Raw genomic sequence first — 12,720 nt, 5'->3', positions numbered from 1 at the left:
TATCTGACTGTGTCTGACTGTACCTGACTGTATCTGCTTGTAGCAGACTGTATCTGACTGTGTCTGACTGTACCTGACTGCATCTGATTGCCGCTGACTGTATCTGACGGTATTTGTCATAGGCCTAATTAAAACAAACTAATTTATGAGTGATAACAGGCTCAGATCTGACAGGAAGTCAGTGTTTCTGTCACTTCCTGTTCAGACTAAAGGCTTCTGTAAACCGTCCCTGATCATCATCTCCACCCTGGCTGATGACGCACCGATACAAGGCTCGTTTGAAATGAACTGTGCCTCGCCTGCAAAGTAGATGAGAGCAGGCGGCCGCAGCGGGGGCGGTGACAAAAAGCCGCGGTGAAGTCGGACAGTTTCCCGACAGTTTCCAGCAGCCTTCAGTCCGTACAGGAAGTCACAGACACACCTACTTCCTGTCTGGAATGATGTCAGTTCATTAAAAAAAAGTGATCAGACCCATATATCAGTTTGTTCTCAGCCTCCAGTTGTTTTAATTATGATAGATTAATTTATTGAAATGCTTTACAGGTGATCTGTAGTTTATGTTCATGGTTCATGAATTCTGCTGTAAATCAGCATCATATCAGTTTGACCTGTCGCCATGGCAACAGAGACTGAAACACTGAGTCTGACTGTAAGCTTCATATTTGATACAAGACAACAGCTTTCATTAAGGCTCAGTCAGACACAGTCAGGGCTTCACATCTGTACACATGTTAGTTTAAGAGTCCTCACATCCCACTGACCACCAGTCTCTGTGCTGCTAAATACTTCAATAATTAAAACAGTCCAGTGTTAATACACAGTAGACTCTGTATCTAAAACGTCATCTTGTTGAGTCGACATCTGAACCAATCAGCTGTTAGATCAGGTGAGAGCCAGGCGGTGCAGTCGGTGGAGAGCAGCTGCAGCGCCTGGCTCTAAAAACTGTGGCCGAGCAAGGCAGAGCAAGTCGGGATGAACACAAAACTAACCGGCATGCATTGTGCGCCGAACGCCGGTGATCGAATCTGCGCAGGCCTGGCTCATCTCCAACTAACCTACAGTCAGGTACAGCACTGGTGAGTTTGAATTGAATAAACTTTATGCGTTTGTGTTTGTGATGACGTAGAGTGACCGCCGGGGGGCGCCGCAGCTCCTCAGCTGAGAGGCTGAAACCTGACTCCCCTATCTGTGTCTCTGTCTGTAACAGCCCCCCTTCCTCCTTCTCCTCCTCCTCCTCCTCCTCCTCCTCCGGGGGGAAGCGCGCGCTGCCAGAGCAGGCGGAGTCGGAAACGCGCAGCAGCGTCGGTCCGTCGTGTCTGCGGCTCCGCGGCTTCTCTCGGTGTCTGTGTCGGATCCTCCGGGAGCGGCTTCTTCTTCCAGCCCGCAGGAAAGCGGCGGATCTTCGGCCTCACGGACGGACGGACAGGGCGGGCAGCGCGGCGGGGATAGACCCGGCTCGGCTCGGCTCGGCGCGCCTCCTCCTCCCCTCGCTGCGGTGGAAAAACCCGGACGGAGGCCCGCAGTGTGCGCTCAGCCTCCCGCAGGCCTCCGGCCCGGACTCCCGCTTTTGTCCCGGAAAATGGACGGATTCACCGGCAGCTTAGGTAAGTCCCGCCCGCCGCTCGCGCCCCGAGCACCGCCCGGTCACCTGTCCGTGCAGCGGCCGCATGGTGAGAGCCGCATTCGCCTCCGGCGGCTTTACACGTGTCACTGCTGTATTTATCAGACAGATTCTGCACCGCCCCTCCGGCGGCTGCAGGGCCGCAAAACAAACGGCTCCTTCTGAGACGACGGAGCGGGATGTGTGTGTGTGTGTGTGTGGGGGGGGGGGAGAACCACACACAATGTGTGTGTTACTGTGTCTTATTGTGTGTGTGTGTGTGTGTGTGTGGACTCTGATCTGTAGAACAAAGACTCAGGAAATGATTTATTTGTCCTCCGTCCTCTGTGTGTGTTTCAGGAAGTAGTCTCTGCTGCTGGTTGTAGTTTATAAACTGACGAATCTGATTAAGGTCTGATAACCAATAAACATCCGACTTACCTGGACAGGTACAGACACAGACGGGTACAGTCACAGAGACAGGTACAGTCACAGAGACAGGTACAGTCACAGACGGGTACAGTCACAGAGACAGGTACAGACACAGAGACGGGTACAGTCACAGAGACAGGTACAGACACAGAGACAGGTACAGACACAGAGACACGTACAGTCACAGAGACAGATACAGACACAGAGACAGGTACAGTCACAGACAGGTACAGTCACAGAGACAGGTACAGACACAGAGACAGGTACAGACACAGAGACAGGTACAGTCACAGAGACAGGTACAGACACAGAGACAGGTACAGTCACAGAGACAGGTACAGTCACAGACGGGTACAGTCACAGAGACAGGTACAGACACAGAGACAGGTACAGACACAGACGGGTACAGTCACAGAGACAGGTACAGACACAGAGACAGGTACAGACACAGAGACACGTACAGTCACAGAGACGGGTACAGTCACAGAGACAGGTACAGACACAGAGACAGATACAGACACAGAGACAGGTACAGTCACAGACAGGTACAGTCACAGAGACAGGTACAGACACAGAGACACGTACAGTCACAGAGACAGATACAGACACAGAGACAGGTACAATCACAGACAGGTACAGTCACAGAGACAGGTACAGACACAGAGACAGGTACAGTCACACAGATGGTTACAGACACAGAGACAGGTACAGACACAGAGAAGGGTACAGTGAAAAGGCGGGTACAGACACAGAGACAGGTACAGACACAGAGACGGGTACAGTCACAGAGACGGGTATAGACACAGAGACAGGTACAGACACAGAGACGGGTACAGTGAAAAGGCGGGTACAGACACAGAGAAGGGTACAGACACAGAGAAGGGTACAGTCACAGAGACAGGTACAGACACAGAGACAGGTACAGTCACAGAGACAGGTACAGTCACAGAGACAGGAACACACATAGACACAGAGACGGGTACAGACACAGAGAAGGGTACAGACACAGAGACGGGTACAGACACAGAGACGGGTACAGACACAGAGAAGGGTACAGACACAGAGACAGGTACAGTCACAGAGACAGGTACAGACACAGAGAAGGGTACAGACACAGAGACGGGTACAGATACAGAGACGGGTACAGATACAGAGACAGGTACAGTCACAGAGACGGGTACAGACACAGAGACAGGTACAGACACAGAGACGGGTACAGACACAGAGACGGGTACAGGTACAGAGAAGGGTACAGACACAGAGAAGGGTACAGTCACAGAGACGGGTACAGACACAGAGAAGGGTACAGACACAGAGACAGGTACAGACATAGAGAAGGGTACAGACACAGAGACGGGTACAGTGAAAAGGCGGGTACAGACACAGAGACGGGTACAGTCACAGAGACGGGTACAGACACAGAGACGGGTACAGACACAGAGACGGGTACAGTCACAGAGACAGGTACAGACACAGAGACGGGTACAGAGACAGGTGCAGACATTGTCACAGAGACAGGTACAGTAACAGAGACAGGTACAATCACAGAGACGGGTACAGACACAGAGACAGGTACAGTCACAGAGACGGGTACAGTCACAGAGACGGGTACAGTCACAGAGACGGGTACAGACACAGAGACAGGTGTAGACACAGAGACGGGTACAGACACAGAGACGGGTACAGGTACAGAGACACAGAGACGGGTACAGGTACAGAGACACAGAGACGGGTACAGTTACAGAGACAGGTGTAGACACAGAGAAGGGTACAGACACAGAGACGGGTACAGGTACAGAGATGGGTACAGTTACAGAGACAGGTGTAGACACAGAGACGGGTACAGACACAGAGACGGGTACAGGTACAGAGACACAGAGACGGGTACAGGTACAGAGACACAGAGACGGGTACAGGTACAGAGACACAGAGACGGGTACAGTTACAGAGACAGGTGTAGACACAGAGACGGGTACAGACACAGAGACGGGTACAGGTACAGAGACACAGAGACGGGTACAGGTACAGAGACACAGAGACGGGTACAGTTACAGAGACAGGTACAGACACAGAGACGGGTACAGGTACAGAGATGGGTACAGTTACAGAGACAGGTGTAGACACAGAGACGGGTACAGACACAGAGACGGGTACAGGTACAGAGACACAGAGACGGGTACAGGTACAGAGACACAGAGACGGGTACAGACACAGAGACGGGTACAGGTACAGAGACACAGAGACGGGTACAGGTACAGAGACGGGTACAGGTACAGAGACACAGAGACGGGTACAGGTACAGAGACACAGAGACGGGTACAGTTACAGAGACAGGTGTAGACACAGAGACGGGTACAGTCTCCTCTGTGTGACATCATTGTCTCTGTCTCACTGTAGATGACAGCATGTCTGGAGCAAGTGTCTCCGATGTCAACGACCGTCTCTCAGCTCTGGAGCTTCGTGTCCAGCAGCAGGAGGACGAGCTGACGGTGATGAAAGCTGCTCTTGCTGATGTCCTTCGCCGCCTCGCTGCCTCTGAAGTCTCAGCGGCGTCCTCGACCAAGAAACAACATGGAGGGAAAGGTAATGCCCCTCACCTGTCCCAGTTTGAACTGGTTACAGTCGTCTTCACTGGTCAGTTCCAGTTTGTACTGGTTACATTCGTCGTCACTGGTCAGGTTTAGGTCGTTACTGGTCTTGCCCTTTAACTGGTTGGTGTGCTGTCCCCTGCAGGAGGTGCTGCGCTGCGTGAAGCCTACTCAATGTCCTGTATCGCTAATGGAGGAACATCTGGACGTAAGAGAGACTCCACGTCTGTCACCAGGAAGGAGACGGTGTCGTCCGCTGCCAAGAGGTGAGAGACACACAGAAACACACACACAGATACTCACAGACACAGACACACACACAGATACACACAGACACTCAGAGACACAGATACACACACACAGATACACACAGACAGAGACACAGAGACACACAGACACACACAGAGATACAAACAGACACAGACACAGAGACACACAGAGACACAGATACACACACACAGATACACACAGAGACACACAGACACACACACAGATACACACAGACAGACACAGATACACACAGAGACACACAGACACACACACAGATACAAACAGACACACACACAGATACACACAGACACACAGACACACAGAGACACACACACAGACAGACACAGAGACACACAGACACACACACAGATACACACAGACAGACACAGATACACACAGAGACACACAGACACACACACAGATACAAACAGACAGACACAGATACAAACAGACACAGACACAGAGACACACAGACACAGACACACAGACAGACACACACACAGAGACACACACACAGATACACAGAGACACACACACAGATACACAGAGACACACACACAGATACACACAGACACAGAGACACAGACACAGACACACAGACAGACACAGGCACACAGAGACACACACACAGATACACAGAGACACACACACAGACACACACAGACACAGAGACACAGACACACACAGACACACACACAGATACAAACAGACACAGACACACAGACAGACACAGGCACACAGAGACACACAGAGACACACACACAATGACACAGAGACACAGACAGACACAGAAACACACACACAATGACACAGAGACACAGACAGACACAGAGACACACACACAGACAGACACAGAGACACACAGACACACACACAGATACACAGAGACACACACACAGACACACACACAGATACACAGAGACACACACACAGACACACACAGATACAAACAGACACAGATACAAACAGACACAGACACACAGACAGACACAGACACACAGAGACACACACACAATGACACAGACACACAGACAGACACAGGCACACAGAAACACACACACAATGACACAGAGACACAGACAGATACACGCAGACACAGACACACAGAGACACACAGACACAGAGACACACAGACAGATACACACAGACACACAGAGACACACAGACACACAGACACACAGACAGATACACAGAGACACACAGACAGATACACACAGACACACACAGACAGATACACACAGACACAGAGACACACAGAGACACACAGATACACACAGACAGATACACAGAGACACACAGACAGATACACACAGACACAGAGACACACAGAGACACACAGACAGATACACACAGACACAGAGACACACAGAGACACAGAGACACACAGACATACACACAGACACACAGACACACAGACAGATACACACAGACACAGAGACACACAGAGACACACAGACAGATACACACAGACACAGAGACACACAGAGACACAGAGACACACAGAGACACAGACAGATACACACAGACACACAGACACACAGAGACACACAGACAGATACACACAGACACACAGACACACAGAGACACACAGGCACACACAGACACACACAGACACAGAGAGACACAGAGACACACACACACACACACACACACACACACACACACACAGACACAGACACACACACACAGAGACACAGACACACAGAGACACAGACACACAGAGACACACAGACAGATACACACAGACACACAGACACACAGAGACACACAGGCACACACAGACACACACAGACACAGAGAGACACAGAGACACACACACACACACACACACACACACAGACACACAGACACAGACACACACACACAGAGACACAGACACACACAGACACACACAGACACAGAGAGACACAGAGACACACACACACACACACACACACACACACACAGACACACAGACACAGACACACACACACAGAGACACAGACACAGAGACACAGAGACACACACAGATACACACAGACACACAGACACAGAGACACAGAGACACAGACACACAGAGACACAGACACAGAGACACAGAGACACACACAGATACACACAGACACACACAGAGACACACACACACACACACACACACAGACACACAGAGACACAGACACACAGAGACACAGAGACACACAGACACACACACACACACACACACACACAGACACACAGAGACACAGACACACAGAGACACAGAGACACACACAGACACACACACACACAGACAGACAGAGACACAGACACACACACACACACACACACACACACACACACACAGAGACACAGACAGAGACACACACACACACACACACAGACACACAGAGACACAGAGACACAGACACACAGAGACACACAGAGACACACACACACACACACACACACACACACACACACACACAGAGACACACAGAGACACACACACACACACACACACAGACACAAACACACAGACACAGACAAAGAGACACACAGACACACAGAGACACACACACACACACACACACACAGACACAGAGACACAGACACACAGACACAGACACACAGAGACACAGAGACACACAGACACACACAGAGACACACAGACACACAGAGACACACACACACAGACACAGACACACAGACACACACACAGACACACACACACATAGACACACAGACACACAATGACAGAGACACACAGACACACAATGACAGAGACACACAGACACACACTGACACACACAGACACACACTGACACACACAGACACACACTGACACAGAGACACAGAGACACACACACAATGACACAGAGACACAGACAGACACAGAGACACACACACAATGACACAGAGACACACACACAATGACACAGAGACACAGACAGACACAGACACACAGACACACACTGACACAGAGACACACACACAATGACACAGAGACACAGACACAGACAGACACAGAGACACAGACACAGACAGAGGGACACACACACACACACACACACACACACACACACACACACACACAGCAACAGAGACAAGCAGAGTCATCACTGAGTGTCAGTCAGTTCAGTCCACCTGTTTAGGTTTGTCTCCGTGTCACATTCACTGTTTCCTGTTTATATCTGTGATGTGTTTCCTCTCTCACCATTAATCGCTGATCTTATTGCAGCCTCCAGACTGAATCTGATCAATAGATTTAAAATAATTAATCACTCTGTTTGTTGTCACAGTTCTGAGGGTCAAGTTGTCCTCAGTGACATCAGTCGACACAACACAACACAACAGCTTCATTCACTCTGAATTTTAAACAGACACTGTAGAGTCAGTAGAACCTCAGTAGAGTCAGTTCAGCCTCAGTAGAGTCAGTAGAGCCTCAGTAGAGCCTCAGTAGAGTCAGTAGAACCTCAGTAGGGCCTCAGTAGAGTCAGTAGAACATCAGTAGTGCCTCAGTAGAGTCAGTAGAGCCTCACTCGAGTCTCAGTAGAATCAGTAGGGCCCCAGTAGAGTCAGTAGAGTATCAATAGAGCCTCGGTAGAGCCTCAGTAGAATAATTACAGCCTTAGTAGAGCCTCAGTAGGGCCCCAGTAGGGCCCCAGTAGAGTCAGTGGAGTATCAATAGAGCCTCAGTAGAGCCTCAGTAGAGTCAGTAGGGCCTCAGTAGAGTCAGTGGAGTATCAATAGAGCCTCAGTAGAGCCTCAGTAGAGTCAGTAGGGCCTCAGTAGAGTCAGTAGAGCCTCACTCGAGTCTCAGTAGAATCAGTAGGGCCCCAGTAGAGTCAGCAGAGTATCAATAGAGCCTCGGTAGAGCCTCAGTAGAATAATTACAGCCTTAGTAGAGCCTCAGTAGGGCCCCAATAGGGCCCCAGTAGAGTCAGTGGAGTATCAATAGAGCCTCAGTAGAGCCTCAGTAGAGTCAGTTGAGCCTCAGTAGAGTCGGTAGGGCCTCACTAGAGTCTCAGTAGAATTAGTAGAGCCTCAGTAGAGTCAGTAGTGCCTCAGTAGAGTCAGTAGGATCTCAGTAGAGTCAGTAGAGCCTCACTAGAGTCTCAGTAGGGCCCCAGTAGAGTCAGTGGAGTGTCAATAGAGCCTCAGTAGAGTCAGTAGGGCCTCAGTAGAATCAGTAGAGTCAGTAGAGCCTCACTCGAGTCTCAGTAGAATCAGTAGGGCCCCAGTAGAGTCAGCAGAGTATCAATAGAGCCTCGGTAGAGCCTCAGTAGAATAATTACAGCCTTAGTAGAGCCTCAGTAGGGCCCCAATAGGGCCCCAGTAGAGTCAGTGGAGTATCAATAGAGCCTCAGTAGAGCCTCAGTAGAGTCAGTTGAGCCTCAGTAGAGTCGGTAGGGCCTCACTAGAGTCTCAGTAGAATCAGTAGAGCCTCAGTAGAGTCAGTAGTGCCTTTTTAGAGTCAGTAGGATCTCAGTAGAGTCAGTAGAGCCTCACTAGAGTCTCAGTAGGGCCCCAGTAGAGTCAGTAGAACCTCAGCAGGGCCTCAGTAGAATCAGTAGTCAGTAGAGCCTCACTAGAGTCTCAGTAGAATCAGTAGAGCCTCACTAGAGCCAGTAGAACCTCAGTAGGGCTTCAGTAGTCAGTAGTGTCAGTAGAGTATCAGTAGAGCTTATACAGCCTCAGTAGGGCATCGGTAGAGTATCGGTAGAGCCTCAGTAGAGTCAGTAGAGCACCAATAGGGCCTCAGTAGAGTCAGTTGAGCCTCAGCAAGGCCTCAGTAGTCAGTAGAGGCTCAGTAGAGTCAGTAGAGGCTCAGTAGAGTCAGTAGGGCCTCAGTAGAGTCAGTAGAGCCTCACTAGAGTCTCAGTAGAATCAGTAGAGCCTCAGTAGAGTCAGTAGAACCTCAGTAGGGCTTCAGTAGAGTGTCAGTAGAGTGTCAGTAGAGTGCCAATAGGGCCTCAGTAGAGTCAGTTGAGCCTCAGCAGGGCCTCAGTAGTCAGTAGGGCCTCAGTAGAGTCAGTAGAACCTCAGTAGAGTCAGTCGAACCTCGGTAGCGTCAGTAGAGCCTTAGTAGAGTCTCAGTAGTCAGTTGAGAGACAGTCTAGCCTCAGTAGAGCATCAGAAGGGCGTCAGTAGAGCCTCAGTAGAGCCTCAATAGGGCCTCAGTAGAGTCAGTAGCGCCTTAGTAGAATCATTAGAGCCTTAGTAGAGCTACAGTAGAGTCAGTAGAGCGTCAATAGAGTATCAGTAGAGCCTCAGTAGAGCCTCAGTAGAATTGGTAGAGCTTCAGTAGAGTAGGGCTGCAACGATTAGTCGACTAATCGATAACTAATCGACTATTAAAATAATCAGTGACTAGTAGTAGTAGTACCGCAGTAGTCGACAAATCGGTTTGAGTCATTTTTCATAGAAAAGTACTATAAAAGTACCCAAAATACTCTTCTTCCAGCTTCTTGCGTTCAAATATTGGCAGCTTCACACACTCTTCCATGTTGGTGAACTAAAACCCTTTGGCTTGAGTACGAAACAAGACATTAGATGACATAATTTTAAGGTTTGGGAGAGACAGACAGACAGTTTTCAACATTTTAATACATTTTTCGATAAAATGATTAGTCGACTAATCAAAGAAATAATCGACAGATTAGTTGTCAATGAAAACAATCGTTAGTTGCAGCCCTACAGTACAGCCTCAGTAGAGTCAGTAGAGTGTCAGTAGAGCCTCAGTCAGTAGAGCCTCAGTAGAGCCTCAGTAGAGTCCATAGACCCTCAGTAGAGTCAGTAGGGCCTCATTAGAATCATTAGAGTATCAGTAGATTATCAGTAGGGCCTCAGTAGAGCCTCTGTAGAGCCTCAGTAGAGTCAGTAGGACCTCAGTAGAGTCAGTAGAGCCTCACTAGAGTCTTAGTAGAGTCAGTAGAGCCTCATCAGTGTCTCAGTAGAGTCTCAGCAGGGCCTCAGTAGAGTCAGTAGAGCCTCACTAGAGTCTCAGTAGAGTCCGAAGTGTCAGTAGAGCCTCACGATAGTCTCAGTAGGGCCTCAGTAGAATCAGTAGAGCCTAAGCAGGGCCTCAGTAGTCAGTAGAGCCTCAGTAGAGTCAGCAGGGCTTCAATAGTCAGTAGAACCTAAGTAGAGCCTCAGTAGAGTCAGTAGAGCCTCACTAGAGTCTCAGTAGAGCCTCACTATAGTCCCAGTAGGGCCTCAGTAGAATCAGTAGAGCCTCCGTAGAGTCAGCAGGGCCTCACTAGAGTCAGTAGAGCATCAGTAGAGTCAATAGAGCCTCAGTAGGTCCTCAGTAGAGTCAGAGAGCCCCTGTAGACTCTCTTAGAACCTCAGTAGAGTCACTAGAGCCTCAGTAGAGTCTCTTAGAGCCTCAGTCTCCGTAGAGCCTGGGTAGTTTGTGGTCTCTGACGGTCCTGGTTCTGTCTGTAGCGGAACGGACAGGAAGAAGGAGGTCAGCAGTCAGCGGTCTCAGATGGAGGAGATCCAGGAACATGAGGAACCTCCTCGTCCAAAGGACCTGTCCCCCTCTCCTTCCTCCCCCCACCCTCCCCAGACCCCCCCGATCCCCCAGCAGCAGAGGCTGGTCCAGTCCGCCGACAGCAGTAAAGGCCACGCACCTCTCAAAAGGTTCCAGTTTGTGATCTGTCGGCTGCAACTGACCTCACTTCCTGCTGCTGCTGCTCTGACATCACCCTGTCAGTGGATGCTAACCCTGCCCCTGAGGAGCCACAGTCCCTTTCTGCTCCGCCCACACCTGAGTCACATGACCAGCTCATGTGCTCCTGATTGGCTGAATGCACTTGTTGCAGCTCCTCAGGTGTGGATACAAGCAGGACTGTGGTTCCTCAGGAGCTGGAGGTCCTGGGGCCACCTGGAGTTCCTGGATCCTTTGAGAGGTCCTGGACTCTCCTGGAGGTCCTGGATCCTTTGAGAGGTCCTGGACTCTCCTGGAGGTCCCGAATCCTCTGAGAGGTCCTGGACTCTCCTGGAGGTCCTGGACTCTCCTTGAGACCTTCCGTACTGACTGTGTGTTTGATCAAGACTACTAATGTTTTCTTCTCCCAGCCGCTCCTAAGGATCTGCTCCTCTTTCTGCAGACCTCCTCTGCTCTAACTGGAATTCCTAAGGCCTCCTTGATCTTCTTGGAGGTCGTGGAGCCTCCTGACTCTAATTTCTTGCTGTAGAAAGTTCAGGCTGGGCTGTTGTTTATCAAGTGGACTGACCTGTTCCCCCAGCTTCACCTGAGGACTGTCCCTCCTCCTGCTCTTCCTGCTCCTCCTTCCCCCTCCTCCTCCTCCTCCTCCTCCTCCTCCTCCCTCTCCTGCTCCTCTTTCCCCTCCTCCCCCTCCTCCTCCCTCTTCCTCCTTCACCCTAACCCTCCTGCTCCTCCAACTCTCCTCCTGCTCCTCCTCCTGCTTTTCCTCCTCCTCCTCTTTCTCCTCCTGCTCCTCCTCCTGCTCCTCTTTCTCCTCACTAACACCGCTGAGTGTCTCTGGAGGTCAAAAACAGTTGGGTTTTTAATCTTCATCATCTGAAGATCGTTTTGATCAGACAACACTTACAGGTTGTTTACAGAGTGTTTATTTGTTTATTCTCAGGATGTTGAATCTGTCAACAGAAAAAAAACAATTTGTTTATTGATCTCTGATAAAGTGATAAATATTCTGATCAATAATCAATAAAAAACTGAAGTGATCTGAGGAGAAATGAAGATGAAGCTCAGCGACATCCTCCTCCTTTCTCTTCCTGCTCCTCCGCCTCCTGTCTCTTCCTGCTGCTCCTCCTCCTCCTCCTCCTGTCTCTTCCTGCTGCTGCTCCTCCTCCTCCTCCTGTGTACTGACAGAGTCTCTGTGT

At 50.2% G+C, this 12,720-nt stretch overlaps 1 protein-coding gene across 2 annotated transcripts in view; it reads left to right on the top strand.

The window, feature by feature from the left end:
- The first annotated feature begins 1,253 nt into the window (after nucleotides 1-1,253).
- Nucleotides 1,254-12,720, top strand: part of LOC125903237 (echinoderm microtubule-associated protein-like 4) — a 50,516-nt gene continuing 39,049 nt past the window's right edge. The window contains exons 1-4 of one of the 2 annotated variants that reach the window (XM_049600028.1): nucleotides 1,254-1,604; nucleotides 4,430-4,615; nucleotides 4,766-4,886; nucleotides 11,296-11,493. In XM_049600028.1, coding sequence (XP_049455985.1) covers nucleotides 1,580-1,604; nucleotides 4,430-4,615; nucleotides 4,766-4,886; nucleotides 11,296-11,493 — 530 coding nt within the window. In that variant the 5' untranslated portion in view covers nucleotides 1,254-1,579. The remainder of the gene's footprint in view (nucleotides 1,605-4,429; nucleotides 4,616-4,765; nucleotides 4,887-11,295; nucleotides 11,494-12,720) is intronic. The other variant, XM_049600029.1, reaches the window with a different exon arrangement.

Source organism: Epinephelus fuscoguttatus, linkage group LG16 (assembly GCF_011397635.1).
Source record: "Epinephelus fuscoguttatus linkage group LG16, E.fuscoguttatus.final_Chr_v1".
Lineage (NCBI taxonomy): Eukaryota > Metazoa > Chordata > Actinopteri > Perciformes > Serranidae > Epinephelus > Epinephelus fuscoguttatus.
Note: the sequence above shows the minus strand (reverse complement) of the source record. Positions and strands in the feature narration are given on the sequence as shown.